General features: G+C 47.6%; 2 protein-coding genes across 2 annotated transcripts; one reads left to right on the top strand and one right to left on the bottom strand.

The window, feature by feature from the left end:
- Positions 1 to 770: 770 nt before the first annotated feature.
- On the bottom strand, positions 771 to 2,809 carry LOC135815141 (enhancer of rudimentary homolog). Its single transcript, XM_065328390.1, has 4 exons — positions 2,719 to 2,809; positions 2,548 to 2,641; positions 1,950 to 2,070; positions 771 to 1,570 (listed from the first exon to the last, which is right to left on the bottom strand). Exons 1-4 carry the CDS (start codon positions 2,719 to 2,721, stop codon positions 1,477 to 1,479), a joined length of 312 nt encoding a protein of 103 aa, XP_065184462.1. The 5' UTR covers positions 2,722 to 2,809; the 3' UTR covers positions 771 to 1,476.
- A 185-nt stretch (positions 2,810 to 2,994) lies between these two features.
- On the top strand, positions 2,995 to 22,051 carry LOC135815140 (cyclin-dependent kinase inhibitor 3-like). Its single transcript, XM_065328389.1, has 9 exons — positions 2,995 to 3,238; positions 3,325 to 3,401; positions 17,314 to 17,360; positions 17,961 to 18,005; positions 18,448 to 18,511; positions 18,690 to 18,848; positions 19,812 to 19,843; positions 20,051 to 20,154; positions 20,972 to 22,051. The coding sequence occupies exons 1-9, from the start codon at positions 3,227 to 3,229 to the stop codon at positions 21,182 to 21,184; spliced, it is 753 nt and encodes a 250-aa protein (XP_065184461.1). The 5' UTR covers positions 2,995 to 3,226; the 3' UTR covers positions 21,185 to 22,051.

Raw genomic sequence — 22,051 nt, 5'->3', positions numbered from 1 at the left:
ACACGTACACACAGTGCACTGTTCGGTCAGCAACGTCTCATCGTGGCGGCTTTTTACTCAAATATGACCAGTGCTTACACCAGAGACTTGTAAGAAGTAACTGATTGATTTCACTACATACTCACTGAAAATTGCCGCACATCAATATTATTCACCGCATATTTACCGCAAATTATGCCATATTATGCCGCGTTTTTTTGCGATTTTTTTCCGCAATTTTCTCCGGGGACAGTCCTGAGCATTTCCTGGTTGTCATGCAGGCTTTGGAAAATGTGGCTTGTACTGTCTGGAATACCGGTAGCTATTGTGCGTCGCGTGAATCCTGGAGTACATACATGTTAGTACTTGTTTATGTATTCTTGGTATTGATGCAAGAATAATTATATAAATGAGTGGTTCTTGGTATGTGATAGTTTCAAGCACTGTATGTGGTTTCACGCAATGGATATAGATGATTTGCAACCAGAGGGTACCGGTATATGCAAGAGTAGATGACACTGTACTCTCGGTATATGCTACCCGCACAATGAAACTTTGGTATGAATCAACGTACATGTACCTATAACTCCAAGGGCCACCATGAACAGCTGTACTCGATAGCTGAGGAACTGCGTGTACCGGTATATCCGATCGAGGTCAAATGACGCGTACATGTTACAGGCTGAAGTTCCACCGTACTATCAAAGTCCCCCCCCCCCCCCCCACACACACACACACCCTTGGTAGTACGCCTGGCCATCCGCTCACGCCACATCAATCCGTTCGAACAGTAGAATTCAAATGTCATCGTTCACCGCGTACATGTACAGCACAATCTTAAAACAAAGCAAGAGCAGAGATGCTCAGAGAAAAAAAAACCCACTGGCCCATGACAGCAAACCTGCCCATTGGCAACAAGAATTATCGCCTGCTAAGAAGGCCAATATTACAATGAGCATGCAACCAAGACTTGGGATTAAGCGCACCCAGTGGGAAGCAAATGCGACATGCAGACTAATAACCACCACAAAAGGAGCAAAGAACAGATGCAGCTAGCAGTGAAACGAAAAACATGGTGGGCAGGTCTCGATGCCTAACACTTCTTGACAACAGCGGCAGCAGCAGCACCAGGCAGCAAAGTTACTCAACAACAAAGATAACATGATCCACAGGACCACATGGGAATGGGAGCACAGAGCATAGAAGCAAATTTATACAAGCAATCGGGAGTTTCTTTTGTACAGTCAAATGTTCACAAGACAGAATGTGCCCGTGATATCCATGTATCAAGCAAGAAAGCATGGTCACACACACATTCAGAAACGGGCATGTTCCAAAGCGCCGTGGAAAGAGCCTTCTCTTTCAGGGCACTGTGCATGCATTCATTCTTCGGATTCGCCACATAAACTGGCACATTGCCAGTGACAGAGAAGCACGGGGATCGCACAGCAGGGCTGCACCGAATATCCACAAACAGCTGTGCTGGTAGCAACACTACTACTGCCCGGCTTGTTTCCGCAGCATGATATAGATCTCCTCCTTCACCCAGTCCTTGTTGCAAGGCATGTACGTGTTAGTCTTTGAAGAAAATCTGTTATCAAACCATTGTCAAGGAAGCCCAAACGAGTCAACACTCCTATCACTACTTGTTGTGCATGTGACTGTTATAACTTGTAGGCACAGAACATCTCAAAACAAGAATGCAGGTAGGCAGAAAAGAATGACACAAAAGGAACTGCAAGGCTGGAAGTCCAACCAAAGACATTATGATTTACCCTGCGGCACGCACTTTGAATGATGGGGGGGGGGGGGGGGGTCTTCATTCACAATAACACCACATTCTCTTTAATGTGAACTGGGCGTATACCAGGAAGCAAAATGACTACAGCTTCCACATCCTATACGCATTGCATTACTGTTCTAAATCCTCTAGAAGACAACGACAATTCTACACAGAACGTGGAGGATACACTAGGCACGATAGATCTGCCAGATGGTCGATGAAGTCAAATAGCTGGCTGATGTCGTACGTGATAGAAGGACTGTTGGGATTCTGTTGCTTCAGATGTTCCTCAAACATCTTGCACACTCCTGAACACAAAGACAGACAACAAAACAGCATACGAACAAACCCCTCCAATTCAGTTTGTGCTCATTGCTCAGCACTGCTGACTAGACGGTTAGTTACATCACAATCTATCTAAGTTTCCAGTAACTTTCTACTGCAAATAATTCAAAATAGGTGGCTGTAGTGAGAAACTACGTTCCAAAGGCAGATAAACGCTGTACACTGCTGTCCTGGTAATTTATGTGTGCGAATTGGCTATACAGGTACTTTCGTGGACCAAACCCCAAATTCGTGGTAGGTGGGCGTTGTTCTCTAGTATTGCATTTCAGTAACTGGGCATGAAAGTTAGTTGAGTACATGTAATGCAGCGAGATGTGTGAGTAATAGGTAAGCCGCCATGGGATTTCCTAGGCGCCACTCTATCCCTTACTTCATGAGGTTAACTGGTGCTATATGATATGAAGCTGCCTATTATCAAGCAACAGGTCATTTTAACTCACCCTCTAAACATTCGGTTTTCGAATTGAAATCAGCGTACGTGCGGCTATCTGAACGTCGCGTCGGCTGCAGAAGCAGAATAGTGTGTGATGCGGCCTGAAGACAGAAAAGAGTCCAATATGCGCGTTCAGTACTTCAAACAACATTATATAACGAGCCTGAAGTGAACATACCATTTTGGATTTCAGAAAAATGCTCGCAGGAATAACTCAATTGTTTCTTTGGGAATCGAAAGCGATCTCTGGCTCACCTCATCAGCTCAACTCACCTCAACAATAATATTTTACGGATTTTTTTGTTTTTTTGCTCTCTCGCGACTATACTTCGAAGTCAATGTGGCGAACATCCGTAGTACGGCGATGATGAGTTTCAGTTGCACAGCTTTAGGGAAAACCCCAATGGCAAGGCAGCTCAAGGGGGATAAGCCAGTTTCAAAAACGACAACGGCTTCGCAAATCTACTTGTAGCTAGCTGGAGGAGGATCGCCACGTGGTAGCGCAGAACTGTGCTCACCATTGTTGCTCTCAAGCTCTCTCAGCTCACGCTGGTCATCTAAAAATATTTTAGGAGAATAGTTTGCGTATCCGTAGGCGTACGTTTGCTGTGGGATCAAGCCCTCGAAGAATCGATTTTCCTCGGCATCAAGATCAGTTGTAGGGACTCGCTTTCTTCCCTCGAAAGATGGTGAAATATGTAAGGAAAGGAACTTTGTCAACCGACAGAACCTATCTGGTGCTCAATGTCGAAGTCCCGAAATCTCTCTGTTTTGATGGCTGCAGTTGGTTTCGAGTGACGAAGATTCATCAGATGATGAGCTGGACGGACCCGTGGAGCAAGCCCCAATAGCCGTTGGCTGGTGAGTCACTGAGAGTCGATAAACTATATTGCATGTTGATCATATCAACTGATAATAGCAGAGTATGGACATGTCATATCAGGTACCTGCTAATAGTAATACGAAGAGTAAAATAAGCTTATTTATACCTCACTCCATATACACTTACAGTCTTAGGCATGCTCTCCCTTAGTGGTGTATATATCTCCATATACACCGCTAACGGAAATGAGCAGTACATGTAGTTGTCGGCGAGGAACAAGCCATTAGGAGGTCACACACGGTGAATATGGAGAGGTATAAATATATTATAACAAAGGGACCTCGTGTATATCGAGATTTATCACTCTCTTATTATTGACCGCCACAGAAACTTGTTATCTCTAAGCGGTCAAATATCAGCATATTATATTGACCGCTTATATTGACCACTTACTATTGACCACTTAGGGCCTGGTCAGACTGCGGCAAAAACGAAATATTCCTGTGATTATAATCCGAATCTCCATAGTAACTTGCCGCCAGAGCGGCAAAAGCGGGAGTTGACGCTCCAAAAAAAAGCAAGAACGGACCACGCTTTTCCGCTCCAAACAGGAGTTTGACGCTGATACGGCATTGACGCTGATATTCACTTATTTTTTAATCTCGATATCGAGGAGCTAATTGGCCACAGACAACAACAAAACTCATAAGGATGGTTGCAAGGATTGCACTGAAGGTGTTGGCGATCCCCAAGGTGAAGGAATTTGACGTGGTTCGTGGAGATTACCACTTGACGCTCGAAATGAAGTTTGAATTTTCAATCTCCCCACATGTGCAGTGTGATCGCAATTCGAATCCTGGACGCTTTTCTTTTTTCGTCAGGGACCGAAAATTTGCCACAGTCTGACCATGCGCCTAGGCCCTTGTACCGTATTTCCGCGCATATAAAGCTGGCGTTATAGCGGAAACATCGCTGTTTTGGACCAATTTTTTGGAGAATATAGCCTCTGTTTTAACGCCATGGCGCTAAAAGTGAGAGACGCGTACATGCAAAAAAATCGGCAGAGTATGAACTTCGAGTACTCGTACGGTGCCGTTGCACGTTCATGTCGAGCATCCATGTACAATACTTTCAATTTTCCCTGAAAATTTCAAATTGTGAACCTATTGTGTACACGGTGGCATACAAACTTGTATGAAGGTGTGGTGGCGGTATTGCATGTGACAGTGGGGATGGGTACATGCAGGGAGAATCACGGCTACTGTAGGTTCACTGAAAGAATTGAACTCACCTTTAAAGGGGAACTGTCACCAAAATTTTTCTTTGTCTTATCTTGTAGTTCTTTGGCTCCTGATCACGATGGTGTTATTCGTTTTTCTCTGCGATGACTGGAAGTGGGTGAAAACTTGAAAAGAAGGTGCCCAAAATTGTCCCGAAGTACCGAGTGACGTCACGCCGGACTTGACCTCCACGCGTACATTCATCGTCAAAAACGAAGTCCAGCCCGTGTGCTCGTCGATCGAGCCAACTGTTCGATGTACGGTGCACGCTTGCCTTCTGAACTCGGACACTCGATGTGTACTGTTGTACACAATGAGAACGCCAAAAAGGGACAAAATAAACAAAAGTCGACTGCAGTTTGTCGCACTGGTACTTCCTCCACGACGCTCCAGCTCTTTGTTTTATTTGTGATTACGAAGGAGTGGAAGGATGTTTGTTTGCTGTTAGTGTGACACACATACCTCGTACTTGAAAATTATGTCGTTGTATCGAAGGTGGCGATGTTGCCCACCCGGCTCTGAAATGAAAGACGTCGGAGTTCGTCATCTGCATCTTCAGCAACATCGCCAGATGAATCGCCTTCACGTAACTAAATTGCGTTCCTTTGGGGCTCGGGTTGGTGGTGTTATCGCCGGCCGGAGGAGTATTGTTTTCTGCATACGCACTCATCATCGTGTTGTTCCTCACACGAAAAGTTCAAAACAACGACGTACTTCCGTGCTCACAAAATAAAACTTAGATCTTCGCGGAAGAAGTCAAAAAGGTGAAAGCTCAGCTGCTTTTTATTTTGATTTGGCTGTGTAGCTGCACGTGGGTCTCTGCCTCTTTGGCATTCTCCTTCGGTACGACGTACCCATCTGTGTTACAGTTCAAAAGGCACACGTGCACCGTACATTGGAACAGCTAGCTCAATCGACGAGCACACGGGCTGGACTTCGTTTTTGACGATGAATGTACGCGTGGAGGTCAAGTCCGGCGTGACGTCACTCGGTACTTCGGGACAATTTTGGGCACCTTCTTTTCAAGTTTTCACCCACTTCCAGCCATCGCAGAGAAAAACGGATAACACCATCGTGATCAGGAGCCAAAGAACTACAAGATAAGACAAAGAAAATTTTTGGTGACAGTTCCCCTTTAACACCAGATGCAATTTCCTCCACATTGAATTTTGTTCACTTGTAACGCCATGGCTTTATAAGTGAGGGTGGCCTTATATTCGGATACAACGCCATGGCTTTATATGCGCGGAAACACGGTAAGCCCGAGGACTTACAACATTTTCCTCAACTTAGACAAAAATCAGAGCTGAAAAAAGAAAAATCTGAAGCCAAATGTTGGGATTTGAACCCAAACTGTCAGATTCTCATGCAGTATAAAAACCTCGACTTCGCCTCGGTTTTCATACTGGTGTACAGTGAAACCTGTCTAAGGTGACCCCTCAAGGGACGAGAAAAAGTGGTCGCCGTGGCCAGGTGGTCTTATCCAGGTTCAGTGAGTCACGTGACCATTTCCACATGTGATACATCATTTTAATCAGTGTATCACAGTGTACACACCTATGCTACTCTAGCGCTACTCATGTGCCTGGGGTCCTCAGACCTCTCAAGCGTCGTGCATGCACCATGCACATCTACACTTCCTGCAATGATGTGTAGGTCTACCATGCATGTTGCACCATGCAATGCATACATGTACATGTACTAGCACTGTGCAATGCGGTCGCGGGTGGGTGGTCGTCGGTCGCGTTGAGCGAGTGGTCGCCTTATCCGAGCTGTTTTGAATGTGAATGCGTCCGTGACAAGGAAAAGTGGTCGCCATGGTCGAGTGGTCGCCATATCCAAGTGGTCACCATATCCGAGTGGTCACCATATCCGAGTGGTCACCATATCCGAGTGGTCACCATATCCGAGTGGTCACCATATCCGAGTGGTCACCATATCCGAGTGGTCACCATATCCGAGTGGTCACCATATCCGAGTGGTCACCATATCCGAGTGGTCACCATATCCGAGTGGTCACCATATCCGAGTGGTCACCATATCCGAGTGGTCACCATATCCGAGTGGTCACCATATCCGAGTGGTCACCATATCCGAGTGGTCACCATGGTCGAGTGGTCACCATATCCGAGTGGTCACCATATCCGAGTGGTCACCATATCCGAGTGGTCACCATATCCGAGTGGTCACCATATCCGAGTGGTCACCATATCCGAGTGGTCACCATATCCGAGTGGTCACCATATCCGAGTGGTCACCATATCCGAGTGGTCACCATATCCGAGTGGTCACCATATCCGAGTGGTCACCATATCCGAGTGGTCACCATGGTCGAGTGGTCACCATATCCGAGTGGTCACCATATCCGAGTGGTCACCATATCCGAGTGGTCACCATATCCGAGTGGTCACCATATCCGAGTGGTCACCATATCCGAGTGGTCACCATATCCGAGTGGTCACCATATCCGAGTGGTCACCATATCCGAGTGGTCACCATTACAGGTTTTACTGTACATGTATAAATATGTATATTATAACAAGGAACCGAGTGTATATAGAGATATATACACCAGTATGAAAACCGAGGCGAATTCGCCGAGGTTTTTATAACTGGTGTATATATCTGGATATACACGAGGTCCCTTTGTTATAATAATTATATTTATACCTCGTCGCCTATGACACCCCTCGGAATTTCCCACCTTGCTCCCCCTTATGTTCTGGCTGCCCGTTTTGGATCCATCAGTTGCCTGATGATCGTAGAGATACGTGAAACTCGGAGTTGTGACAAAGCTTCCAAACTCTCTCTTGTATTTATACCTCTCCATATTCACCGTGTGCGACCTCCTAATGGCTTGTTCCTCGCTGACGACCACTGCTAATTTCCCTTAGCGGTGTATATGGAGATATATACACCACTAAGGGAGAGCATGCCTAAGACTGTAAGTGTATATGGAGTAGGGGTGAAAGTTGGCACTGAAATCCCGAGTTCGAGTACTCTGATTTTCTCCGATTGAATATTCGAGTACTGTAGAGGCAGAAAATTTCGTCGGTCAATAATTTCGTCCAACTCCAAAGAAGAGTAGTTCGTCCGGATGAAAATTTCGTCCATGGGTCATAAGAGTGTATAGAAACGCTGGACAAATCGATATTCGTCCTACATTTAATTTAGTCCAAAAGCTCCTTGGACGAAAAAGACGAAATTAAATTCCAGACGAATATTTCTGCTTATACAGTACTCAAGTATTTTTCATCTCCTAAAAATTGCACACCAAGGGCTTTAAAATAACATGATACAACCCTGATTGAACCGAGTAGCAGTCATTTTTCTCGGGTATATGGTTGGTGGGTCATTTGGGCTCTCTCTCTACTCGTGAACAAATGTTCACCACACAGTCTGCACATCACCATCTGCCGACTGCTGCCCTGAGACTGCAGATTTCTGTAGTAAATGCATGTACCATGTATGAACGAGTACTCTGATTTATTCCGAGTGCGATTATTTTTGAAAAAAACCGAGCGAGTACTCGAGTACTCGGTATAATTGTTTCACCCCTAATATGGAGTGAGGTATGATCGAGATTTATACCTCACTCCATATACACTTGCAGTCTTAGGCATGCTCTCCCTTAGTGGTGTATATATCTCCATGTACACCGCTAAGGGGCCTTCCGTAAATACCGATATTTATTTAGAAACTAAAACTAGTCGTTTCTCTTCAACCCCCCCCCCCCTCCCTGAGAAACGAACATATACAAATGGTACATAGTATCGATATTTTTGGTCTTTTTCTGGACATACTCACACATGCAAAATGTACATCGATATTTTTCGAGAAACGAACAGGCGCTCAACCCACTCCCCCCTAAACGACTAGTTTTCGTTTCTAAATAAATATCTATATATTTGCGGATGTCCCCTAAGGGAAATTAGCAGTAGTTGTCAGCGAGGAACAAGCCATCACGAGGTCACACACGGTGAATATGGAGAGGTATAAATATATTATCTCTTAATTTGCTGGCCAAAAATCCTATATATAGGATTTGGAAATGTGTGCCTTTTATGCCGTTGTTATTGGTCATCACTACCAATAATAACGGCATAATGGTTTTCATGGAAGTTGTAAATATGTTTGAGGCATGACTGTTTACATTTTAGATTCATAGGGCGATAATATTTCTGATGAATACCCATTTTCAGCAAGAATTGGAAATTTGAGCATAATTTTTCAGCTGCTTTCATGGAAAGGACTGAAGCAGTGCATGTGCAGAAGAACATTGCAGGTGTGGCACGGGGTGGTTTCATGATGACATATCGCACATGCCGTCATGAAACTACCAGTTGTAAGGATAAAACAAGGTCCAATAAAATCTCAAATCCTATATATAGGATTCGGAAACTAGGGCACAGGCCTTAGTAATATTGAGCAAGGAGATGAGCCTGAGATGTTAGTGTTTGAAAAAATTATCTTATTCAACTCTCGATATCTACTAAGACCTAGCAAGGAAGAATTGGTCACATACGTTTTGCTATTCTCATGCCACACCCATTTTGAGTCGAAAAATATGACCAAAATCCTATATATAGGATTTATCACTCCCCCCTCACGTGACCGCGGACTCCTGCATATACACTCACACAATAACCACACAACTGTTTGGGGATAGCGCGCTTATTGTATTATGCCAAACTTGACACGCTGAGTCCAGCTTGAGTCCCTAACTGCAATTTACTGCTCTAACATGAAGCCGTGCCTGGAAGAAGGGAAAGAGCGAAAAAAGAAAAAAAAATTCTGGCCTTCTGCAAGCAATAGCAAGTAATGAGTGACGGCTGTGTAAAGTCGCACAACCATGCAGTCGACCGGATGATGGTGAGTGTCCGGCACACATCTTGCTCTGCTGCTCCACCTGCGCATACCTGATACGGTGGTGCGCTTACGGGCGGGCTGCCTGGGCCCCAGATGCCTCCTTGATGCGCCACGGAGTGCCGTCGAAGCACCTGTATCACTTCGGTGATCCAAATGCGAATGCAGCCTTGCCGGTCGCCCGCCGGCCTGCCGCCTACGTGACCAGCCTGAGACTGGCCCTGCCGCATTTGGCGCTTCTAAACGCTGCGATCCGGTCGACAGCTCACTGGGCTGCCAAATACGTGACTGGCTTGAGGACAGTTCCATACTGGGCAGGGCGCCCAGCTCAGGTCGCACGCCGTAGCGGCGTGAGCTGGGCGCGGTGAGGGTTGGTGATAACTACAGTTTCCTCCTCCGGAAACTTCCATTTATCACTCCCCCCTCACGTGACCGCGGACTCCTGCATATACACTCACACAATAACCACACAACTGTTTGGGGATAGCGCGCTTATTGTATTATGCCAAACTTGACACGCTGAGTCCAGCTTGACTCAGCTGAGTCCCTAACTGCAATTTACTGCTCTAACATGAAGCCGTGCCTCCCAAAAATAATGGGGGTGGCCTCGCCGCACGCTATCCCCTATTCTTGGTCCCGTCGATCTCTGTGCTGTTCGCTGTAGACCTGTGATGGCATGCCTGATTCGGTATACAGTGAAACCAGTAGCTAAAGACCACCGCGACCAGCGACCAGCCTGGTACTACCGACCACTTCGCCGGGCACGGACGGTCTCACATTCATAATGGTTGTGCCCTGCAAGCCTGCAGCCAAGGACCACCTGCCACTAAGGACCGCTTTCTCTGGCCCCAAGGGGTGGTCGTTAGCCACAGGCTCAACCGCACATGTATCTCTTGCGGGTCAACCTGACCACCTTCCGGCGGCCTGGAGCTGCCGTCCGGGCACCTTCCTGGCCGCCAGATCCTGTGTCAGCTTGAGGGCGTCTACCAAGGGCATTGCCATGAAGGACTGCTAGGCTTTCCCCTGGTTGGTAGCTCCTGCTGGTGCTGGGCACTACTGAATACGCTGACGACTTGTCAGCTTCCGCGGGTAGTGTTCGCACGGGGGGATACCTGGGCGCCCCAAGCCGGGCAGACAACAGCCGAAGGGCTGTCGTGTTGGATACAAGTGTGACTAGCTACCCGCCTGGTACTATGGACACCTTCGCCGGGCACGGAAGGTCTCACATTCATAGTTTGCGGTGCAAGCCTCCAACTAAGGACCACCTGCCCCTCAAGACCGCTTTCTCTGGCCCCAAGGGGTGGCCGCTTAGTCAAAGGCTCCACCGCACATGCATCTCTTGCGGGTCAACCCTGACCACCTTCCGGTGACCTAGAGCTGCCGTCCAGGCCCCTTCCTGGTGGCCAGATCCTGTGTCAGCTTGAGGGGGTCTACCAAGGGAATTGCCATGAAGGACTGCTAGGCTTTCCCCTGATTGGTAGGTCCTGCTGGTGCTGGGCACTACTGAATACGCCGTCACAACTTTTTCCGCTTCCACGGGTGGTGTTCGCACGAGGGGGATGCCTGGGTGCCCCCCGCAGAGCCGACAACAGAGCCAAAGGGTTGGCGCGTTGTATACAATTATTAGTTTCTCAGTTATTCTTGTATTTTGCCTCTTTAATAGGTCGATGACGGCTTCCCGCCCGCCGATCGTCCAAAAAAAATATGGGGTGAGGCCCCTATCCTGCAACAGGCAATAAATGTGGCCGGGAGTATGCGCTAAGGGCCAGTCAGGACCTGCTGGGTGCCCGAGCTACGGTGCTAACAAGCAAATGCGAACAAGCAAGCTCGAAAGGAGATCTTCGGTTGCACTCCCCATCTCAGCTGCAAACAAACCACGCTCCGAGGGAGAGCTGCCCCTGCATTTTGCAAGCCTAGCTGTAAATATACAAAGCTCCAAGGGGAAATGCCCCTGCATTTTGCAAACATAGCTGTACACATCCAATGCTCCCAGGGGAGCTGCCCCTGCATTTTGCAAACATAGCTGTAAACTTCCAAGGGGAGCTGCCCCTGCATTTTGCAAGCATAGCTATAAACATCCAAAGCTCAGGGGAGCTACCCCTGCGTTTTGCAAACCTAGCTGTAAACCAACAAAGCTCAAAGGGAAGCTGTCCCTGCATTTTGCACACATAGTTGTAAGCATCCAAGGCTCCAAGGGGGGCTGACCCTGCATTTGCAAACATAGCTGTAAACATCCAAAGCTCCCAGGGGAGCTGCCCCTGCATTTTGCGACCGCACCTGTAAACATCCAACTTCAAAAGCTCCCAGGGGAGCTGCCCCTGCAGTTTGCAAGCATAGCTGTAAACATCCAAAGCTCCAAAGGGGAGCTACCCCTGCGTTTTGCAAACCTAGCAGTAAACCTACGAAGCTCAAAGGGGAGCTGCCCCTGCATTTTGCAAACATAGTTGTAAACGTAGAACTAGAAGGCTCCAAGGGGAGCTGCCCCTGTATTTGCAAATATAGCTGTAAACATCCAAAGTTCCAAGGGGAGCTGCCCCTGCATTTGGCAAACCTAGCTGTAAACCTACAACGCTCTGAGGGGAGCTACCCCTGCATTTTGCAAACCTGGCTGTAAACATCCAAGCCCCAAGGGGAACTGCCCCTGCATTTAGCCAACATAGTGGTAAACATCCAAAGTTTCAAGGAGTGCTGCCCCTGCATTTTGTCCGCACAGCTGTAAACTAGTTTTAAAAGCTCCAAGGGGAGCTGCCCCTGCATTTTGCAAACATAGCTGTAAACATCCAAAGCTCCAAGGGGAGCTGTCCCTGCATTTTGTCGCGTAGCTGTCAACTAGCTAAAGCTCCAAGGAGAGCTACCCCTGCATTTTGCAAACGTGGCCGTAAACATACCCAGCTCCAAGCCCTTTTTTTGTTTTGTTTCTTCCTCGCAAACATAGCTGTAAACATACCACACACTAAGGGGAGCTGCCCCTGCTTTCTGCAAGCATCGCTGTAAACGATTACATACAAGGCTCGGAGGGGAGTTGCCCCTGCTTTTTGCAAACATAACTGTACCAGGCCCCAAGGGGAGCTGCCCCTGAATCTTGCAAACATAGCTGTGAACATACAAAGCTCAAAGGGGAGCGGCCCCTGCGTTTTGCAAACATAGCCGCAGCGCCGGGCATAACGCCACCCAGGCGAGGCGCGCTGCCCCTGCCTTGACCAATGCCGCCGCAAACAACACGCGCAAAGGGGCGCTGCCCCTGCATTTGCTCGCATAGCCGCCGTATCAGACCGCCGGGTCAGCCGCCATATCAGACCGCTGGGTCAGCCGCCATATCAGACCGCTGGGTCAGCCGCCATATCAGACCGCTGGGTCAGCCGCCGCCATATCAGACCGCTGGGTCAGCCGCCGCCATATCAGACCGCCGGGTCAGTTGCCATATCGGACCGCTGGGCCAACTGCCATGTCGGGCCGCCGGGTCAACCGCCGCATGGGCTAGGGGCGCTGCCCCTGCCTCTGCCGCCGCCACAAACATAGCTCAAAAGGGAACCACCCCTGCATTTGCTCGCAACGCCGCCGTATCAGGCCGCCGGGTATTCCGCCGCATGGGCGATTACGTAGGGGAATCGCCCCTGCCTCCGCTAGTACAACTGAATAAGCAGCATGGGCCAATCGCCCTGCCCGCCGGGTGCGCATAATGTGTGAGTGTGTGTGTGTAACGCACATACGCGTGTCTGCAATATGCCCTGCGCGGTCGTGACGGATTAATCCGTCGCACCTCGGGTAAAGTGTTAATTACTGAAAGTAAAACAAGGTCGCCAGCCCGCCAACACCGGCACGTACTGCCGGCTCGCCGTGGTATCTAAACAACAATGGCAACAGCGACGACAGCCGCAAGGAAAAAGATAACAGCTTGCCATGTCCAAACAAAGCCCCAAAACAGCAAAGTAGACCCCATATGCTGAGACTTGGTGTAATGCCGCCTAGTACGAGTAGGAAGGGGAGGGGAGCGACAGCACTTAGAGGCGAAGCAGGGTGAGGGATGGAGGAGGATAAAGAGAGAGAGAGAGAGAGAGTATGTGTGTGTGTCTATGTATGTATGTATGTATGTATGTATGTATGTATGTATGTATGTATGCGTGTGCGTGGGTGTGTGTGTGCTTGCGTGCTTACCCACGTGTGCTGAGAGAGATAGACTACACAGCGAATGAAAAAGGAGGCACGCATTGGTTGAGAAGAAGTTCAGCCGGTTTGCTGCCATGATTAGTTGCTCCCGCATAGCATGAGTTCGGGACTAAGCCGAGTCCAGCAGCTGGATTAGGGAGCCGATGAGAGGAAATGGACTAATCGTCCGCGTGAAAGAGCGTCCGCAGCGGAGTTGTCCGTGACCGTAATATGGGTAGTCAGCGAGATAAAGCCTTGTGTTCTGCTACCATGCGGGGCTGAAGTGGGCTAGTTCCGTCACGGTTGGATTTCGGCAAGTCCCGGATTTCAGACTGCTCCAACTGCCCTTTTGTCGCCGTGCAGTATGAATTTCTTATCGGACTACTTAGGGCCCCAGAGGGCGTAAGCTCGTGTTGCAAGGCGCGATGGTTCTGAAAGTCTGCCAGGCCTCGACCCAGTAGATTAGAGATTCAGTTTTTCTCTTGCCAGAAGAGGAGCCGCCAATGACAATTCCACTCAGTGATTGCCATCGGATTGATCGATTCTAACACGTTTGGCTGCTGGCTGCGTGTGGGCAGGACAGGAAGGCAGCATTGTGGCCAGCTCGACGTATTCCGCACGCCGTATTGTCCTAATCGTCTCCCGTGCGCCAACACATGCGCCGGCCGGCATCATAGCGCCTCCAAGGAACTCAACTAAACTGGTCATACACGACAGTGTCCATGCTTGCATTTTCGGCCGGCATGCTCATCGCCCGAGGCTTGTTGGTCAGGGCCGACGCTGCCGTCGCCGCGGTCTCAAACGAGGAATACCAGCGATCCGCTGCTGAGTAGGATCCATGCTCAGGTACGGGTATAAACCATGTAAACCAACTAGCTTTAGAGCAAACGAGAGCAAAAAAATTCTGGCCTTCTGCAAGCAATAGCAAGTAATGAGTGACGGCTGTGTAAAGTCGCACAACCATGCAGTCGACCGGATGATGGTGAGTGTCCGGCACACATCTTGCTCTGCTGCTCCACCTGCGCATACCTGATACGGTGGTGCGCTTACGGGCGGGCTGCCTGGGCCCCAGATGCCTCCTTGATGCGCCACGGAGTGCCGTCGAAGCACCTGTATCACTTCGGTGATCCAAATGCGAATGCAGCCTTGCCGGTCGCCCGCCGGCCTGCCGCCTACGTGACCAGCCTGAGACTGGCCCTGCCGCATTTGGCGCTTCTAAACGCTGCGATCCGGTCGACAGCTCACTGGGCTGCCAAATACGTGACTGGCTTGAGGACAGTTCCATACTGGGCAGGGCGCCCAGCTCAGGTCGCACGCCGTAGCGGCGTGAGCTGGGCGCGGTGAGGGTTGGTGATAACTACAGTTTCCTCCTCCGGAAACTTCCATTTAGCAAATTAAGAGATATATCGTGTATATCGAGATATATACACCAGATATAAAAACCTCGGCTTCGCCTCGGTTTTCATACTGGTGTACACTCATACCTCGGTTATCCGGACTTCGAAGTTACGGGCACTATTTGGGCGAGTTTCAGGGGAAATATTACTACTCTTTTGTCACTTTTCGTAGAAATATTGACGTCATATGCCATATCGATGGCCTTTTCCCCATCAAGATGTATATGATTCGGAGTTACGGGCACCCTCGAAGTTACGGGCAGTGTCCGGTCCCGAAGCGCCCGGATAAGAGAGGTATGAGTGTATATATCTCTATATACACTCGGTTCCTTGTTATAATATATACGTACTCTTGCTAATACTTTGGTCAATTTAGTTGACACGTGCTTGTACACACACATGAGTACATAACCATGACTCATTGACTGTACCACGTGTACGTGTATGAGGGTTTGCACCATTTTTTTTGTGAATACTCATTTTGCTTGTGCTGTGCTAGCGTGCCAGGGATGAATTTACTGTCACGTTTTTGCATAGCAGTTTTTGCTATGCAAAATCTCAATTGTGGCGTAAGCTACGAAAAGCATGGATCGCCTGTACATGTATGTATCGCAGCTTTCTGCGTGTCACTGTGATTTTTGAGTAGCAGTAGATCGATTTTGCGTAGCAAACTGCGATGCGATACCGGATAAATTCATCCCTGCGTGCTATTCTCGATTGCTTTGCTTGAATGTCCATGCTTTAAAACATTGTGTGAATATGGACTATTTTTGTGACTGTAAGTATGCCCATTGGCCATTGTGCAAACTAACTTGCTGCCACTAAATTCCATGCACACACGACGCATTCATATGACCAGATGCTCAATGTCGAAGTACATATGCGTGCAAATGTGAACAAACCTGTACGACGCCATGGGTGTTGCACTGTGTGTTGGGTGCACAAAGCGCCCATTTCGTCCAGAAAACTGTGTATGGATAACATGACATTGTGCACACGCTTGGTCTATAAGGATGTGATCATTTGGTCGAATCCAGTTCTATAGCCATAGGATCCATTCGATTTGTAATGGTCGAATCTGGATCCAGATCCAATCCAACAGATTCTTGTGTGGCCAACACAAGACGTCTATATGTGTTTGGCAGGCAACACTCATTGAATGCGTTCGATTGTGCCCGCGAATCGATGTTGAATCCATTCATGAATAGCCCCAGGCTATTCGCATCACCCCATGTGAATAGGGTGAACGGAGTCCGAACCGATTCCAGGGCTCATGACATGAAATCGAACGACCGATTCCATTCATGAATCGATTCATGGCAGTAATCGAACACACCCATTGTACACATGTGTGTTGTGTTGTAAACGAAGCAAAGGTGCCTTTGATTTGCGAGAGTGCTCAACACTCTAAGTGGAGCTTGCAACACAGCTATAATTAGTCGACTGGTGATTGGCCAAGTGGCAAAGCTGATGAAACTCTGAGTTGAAGTTTTCCGCCACTGTCAACGTATGCCATGTAGTACACATGCACATGGACACAAAATGTACCACGCCATTGATGTCAAGATATGTATGGCGAATATGATGTCACAATGTCATGAGTATGAACTCTGGAGTGACTTTTTGTCTGCAAGACCAGTATTAGATAAACCTTGTTATAGTTCACGCAATTGGTTAGATTGACAGCCTCCACCTTGTTTCATGCTGTCAATCTAACCAATTAAGGTAACACTAGTAGTGCGAACAAAAGTTGATCAATTGATTCTTGATGGATCCAGTAGGTCTGGATCTGGATCTGATCAAACAATTATGGCTTGATTTTTGCATATATATTGTACAGGTGTACGAAATCCCGTAGAACCTATTGGGGGGGGGGGGGGGGGGGGGTTGGCTGTACGAAATCCAATTGTGTTCACTGCTGAAAAAGGTTTCAATGGTCTTCCGGGTAGACCATTGCGAAATCAAGTCCACAGCGCGTATTTAGCACAACTGATACCCAGTGGACCTAGTACGTATCTACGGGATTTGTACATCTGCGCAGTGTGCAAAAGGCTCATTGAAGAGAGCATCACGCGTGACGGTAGTAGTACATACAATATATTATATTGTCTACAAGGACTATTCAGTAGAGTCCTGTATGACATTGACAATACTTCCATGCACTAGACCAGGTCTATTGTAATCTTCAGCAGCAGTTTTTGCTTTCCTGATTTAATGTGTTTGGGTTTATTTCCCTGTTTTGTGTGGACCTATTTCTTCAGGGTTAAGGTGGATGAGGAGCATTCGGTTGGCATTTCCTCCTTGCCAGGTATGTGTGCGTTCAACTGCGTTGCTGTAGATATGTAGCTTTTGTGTACTGGTGCATGGACAGTCCATTCGCTAATGTGCGAGTGTATTTGTTCTCCTTGTTGGATAGGCCAATTACTACGGCACCCCATTGCACCCATATTGTTTTATTGCTGAAGCCGTACAAGCAATGACGGTGGTGCACACAAAACGGGACACAGCTCAAAGCTGACTTCTCCCTGATTGTCTTCCAAGACTAGCTGCGTTTCAGGCACAGGCGTGAGCTCAAGCCTTTAGGTACAGCTGCTCTGTTGTAATGGATAGTGTGGCAGGAATTTGACAACACTGCAGCTGGAAGAAAGGGAAACAAAAGGTTGAAGAAGTTATGGAAGGGGAAAGTCCGAGGAAAGGAATGACTGTCACCACCAGGACTCATACCAGGCACGTTCCTACTTCAGTGTATTTGCTGGCAAGACTCCTGGAGTTTGACCAACTCTCTCCAAAGTCTTGTTCCTCGCCTGTGTTCACTGTCTCAATCACTCTTTCTTTCTACCTTTTATTCTGACTCTTCTTTGTACTTCACACTGTTTTCTGGTCACTTTTCTGTGTTCCTTTGAACCAGGCTGTGTATATGGTGGTTTGCGGAGGAGCTTACGATATGATGTGGGTAAGTCAGGCTGGTGTGGCATTTGTATATTCCCGACGCTTCTGTATGCAGCCACAGAAGTGCATGATTTGACTTACATCATACTGGTTATCAGTAAAGCCACTGTCTGAATGCTGTGTGCTGTGAGGGTCCCTCCTGGTTGAGAGTACGTGACTGGTGGACAAATGCCTGCACAGCTCGGGTGAGTGCTGACACGTGCTGTTACGAAGCAGATGGAACTCGGGGTGGCTGATTATTTGTATGCATCTGCCGTAGGCCCACAGCGCCCCACGACCAAACACATGCGTTTCTTTTCAGCACTCCTGCAGCCCTGCAGAAACAGCTTTTTCTGTGTTTTGTTTTTTGTTTTGTTATATTCAGTCATTTCGGGCTTCAGCCTTGTCCTGCACCGAACTCCTGGCAGCAACATTGACTGTCTTGTCTTGTTTTTTTCTCCTCACAGATTACTTGCGTGACATGGGCATCCAGGAGTCATTTGTATTGTGTCCATTCAGTGAGCTGAGAGCGTAAGTATGCCACCTCATGGTCTGTACACCCTCGGTCTGTTTGTCTGTGTTTTCCTTGTTGAGGCAAACTGTTTGTACTGTTGTTGCCGATGCCTTTAATAGTTATACCTGCGTGTTATTTTATGTGTGCATTTTCCACGTGTTGTGGTGTTCTGTTATCCTGGCTGCACTGGTGTAGAATGAAGGTGCGCAATCTCATGTGGGAGCTGGATGAAGTCGGCATCAATGTTCACCATGCACCGATCAACCCTGCGGCAGACCTGGACTTGGCAGCATGCAACAAGATCCTTGATGACTTGCAGGAAGCCGTCTTGGCAGGGAAATCAACTGTTTTGCAGTAAGAAACATCCGCTTGATTGTAGCATTCTTTTCCATCTTCTGTCCAGTATGCAGCCTGAATTGTGTATGATGAACATGTAGCCTGGTCATGGGAAACACACTCCAGCTGACTATACTTCTTGATACTACCTATTTCTGCCCGTGCTGTACATGTACATTATATGTACTCGTACAGCACACTCATAAGAGTTCCTACTTCCTAGCCTAGGTGCATCCCTCGTGTACTTGTAAGGGCCATGCTCGTGTTTGTTTAGAGTCCATTTCAAAACTATAGACGCGCAGTGTTTTTGAAATATTTCAAATTTGGCTGGAACCTTTTTGAGAATAGTTTTCGGAATATTGCTCAGGTCCGCTCCACAATTACCGTATTTTACCGGTTGTAAGTCGACCCCGGTTATAGGTCGACCCCCATATCCGGAGGTCTCAATTCTGCGTTTTAAAGTTTTCATCCAACGAAGCACTACTTACCACTCCCTGCTACTAACACATCAACAAATCATGTAAACATTCCTTATTGGAGAGTATAACTTCCGAATCCTTTAAAAAAGCCAATAAACTGGCAAAAATGTGTACACATGGTGCTCTCGTGCATGCAGTGCACGTCATTTTTTGTAAGATACTGATAGTTCCCGGTTATAAGTCGAATCCCGGTTGTAAGTCGACCCCCACCCTTTCTCCTTCTATTTTTAGTCGTGAAAGGTCGACCGGAAAAATACGGTACTCTCATATAGTTTCTAAACGATTGGATAACAGACGCCCAATTTGGAAAAATTTATGCACAAAGTGATCACAGATTTTATGTGGTATAGATGCTGGCATAACGGTTTTTGCCTAGGTACGCGTCTATAGTTTTGAAATGGACTGTAGGTGTGCTGTTGGTGGTGTGGTAAGCATGTGCCTCGAAGATTATCAGACCTCCTGTGATGAAATTCGTTCATTGGTTTTCCCTGTTCATCTTCAGTTGCTTACATGGATGTGGACGCTCTAGCGTGAGTAAGTCAAACTGCTATGATAACTGGAATAGGCTGTATAGTACCTAGAAATTCATGTCATGTTATGAATTGTCAGTTCCTTTTTTTCCTTAGCACTGCAGGGGTTGCATAGGGGCCAGGAGATAGCCACTGTATTATGTATGCATTCATGTTGCAGCACTCTTTCTTACTGGAGCTGTATGTGTGTTTGAACAATGTGTCTCGGCAGTGGCTGCTTTGCTGATTCTTCGCCTAAACAGTGAGCTAAGCGCGGATACAGCTATCGACATTGTGCGTAATTACTATGGCCCAAGCGCAATCTGTTCTGTCAGAGTGAGTACAACTGTGGGTGTTTGGTGTTATTCATGTCCAGTGTAGCTGCTGTTGTTGCTGCTGCTGTTGCTGTGTGTTTGTGTGTGTGTGTGTGTGTGTGTGTGTGTGTGTGTTTGTGTGTGTGTGTGTGTGTGTGTGTGTGTGTGTGTGTGTGTGTGTGTGTGTGAGAGAGAGAGTGTGTGTGTGTGTGTGAGAGAGAGAGAGAGAGAGAGAGAGAGAGAGAGAGATACGATTCCTTGTGTTAAGAATGTAGCGCCACTGTGAGCTTTCAGCTATGCCCAGCATGCAAACAGGGTCAGGTGATTCCAGCTGTCACTCTTGTTCTTGCTCAACGCATGCGCAGTCAAGCACCTGTGCCTCAGAGTTTGGCGTTTTGCAGTCAAGCCCCGTGTAGCATTTATTTTGGTCTTTCGCGGCAAGTATTCACATTGGGCAGGGAACCGGATATTTAAAATCTTGAATCCTCCCCTCGCAGAATATGCCATTCTACACATGGAACCTGGTGCAGTGCGCTCCCCGCATTTTGAAACCGCATTTTTAAACCGTGAGCTGGGTGTCAACTGTGCCATTGCACCAGTATAGATCTGCTACGTAGGGTTTCGAGGAGTGAATTCATAACTACCATCGTAGTGAAACACATAGGTGGAATCTATATAACCAGTGCCCAGTTGAACATGTGTAGTTTGTCATACACCTTGTTAATCTCAGGTTCTCTGATCCTCGTGTATCCAGCTTCCTTCGGCTGTGAATTCTTTTTTATGCGTTTGCTGTTAATACTGGGATGACTGACGCCTTTTCTTTTCTCTGTGAATTACAGCAATACAACTTCATGAGAGAGTATCAGGAACGTGTGCTGGAGCAAGAAGCCAGTCAAGCAGCAGCAGCAGCAGCAGCAGCGCCGCCAGCAGCAGCAAGCACAGAAGAGCCAATGGCAGTGTGTGCTGAAGATTCGATGGCAGCAACGGCGGCAGCTGCGGCAGTTGTAACGGTATCCACAACATCGTCTTCCAGTGCAGCACCTGCCTGTTAATGCCTATGTAGGTGATCTTGAATATTGAGCTTCCTGTGGTGTGTTGGTTTGGTGAGCAGCTATGGTTTTGCCTTTTATTATCCAGCATAGCAGATCAGCTTATCTCCGCTTACTTTACATGCTGCTTACCAGTACGTACACACGGCCACCAGTGAATCCTGAACAGTTGATTGTCTTTGGGTGAGTGTGACACGTTTTCCCCTGTGCTTCGTTGCTTACGTCTAGTGAGGTACAATGTACTTGTCGTGTATGTGTGTGTATGTGTGTGTATGTGTGTGTGTGTGTGTGTGTGTGTGTGTGTGTGTGTGTGTGTGTGTGTGTGTGTGTGTGTGTGTGTGTGTGTGTGTGTGTGTGTGTGTGTGTGTGTGTGTGCGTGTGTGTGCGTGTATTTGTACGTTTTCGATAAATCGGTTAGCGTGGACAGTGTGTTATACGGATGATCTTGATGCTATGTAAGCCACCCATGCTTATTATTATTGTTGCCGGTAATTGCAAGAGGGCACGATTGACCCGTTTTTTCTCCATCCAAAACATATGGATGAGCTGTTGCTACATGACCATCATGGTCCTGTCTGAGACTCTTTCCCCATCCGTTTTCTTTTCTACTCTGGTCTTTTAGTTTTGAGACTCTTTCCCCGTCCGTTTTCTTTTCTACTCCGGTCTTTTAGTTGCTTTGCAGAACTCCTTTTGGCCTGCAAATGATCAGTTTTTGTTTGAGTACGTTTTCCACATTTTCTATTGTTATTATACTGTAGGTGCAGGTTCTGCAGTGTAGGTTAGAGGTTTCTTACAATTTTAGTACACCTTTTGTCTGTATAATGCTTGTTATTCCAAGTAGCAGGATGACACACATCTCCCGCTCATTCA

This window comes from Sycon ciliatum, chromosome 4 (assembly GCF_964019385.1).
Source record: "Sycon ciliatum chromosome 4, ocSycCili1.1, whole genome shotgun sequence".
NCBI lineage: Eukaryota > Metazoa > Porifera > Calcarea > Leucosolenida > Sycettidae > Sycon > Sycon ciliatum.
This window is presented reverse-complemented; position numbering and strand designations above follow the sequence as displayed.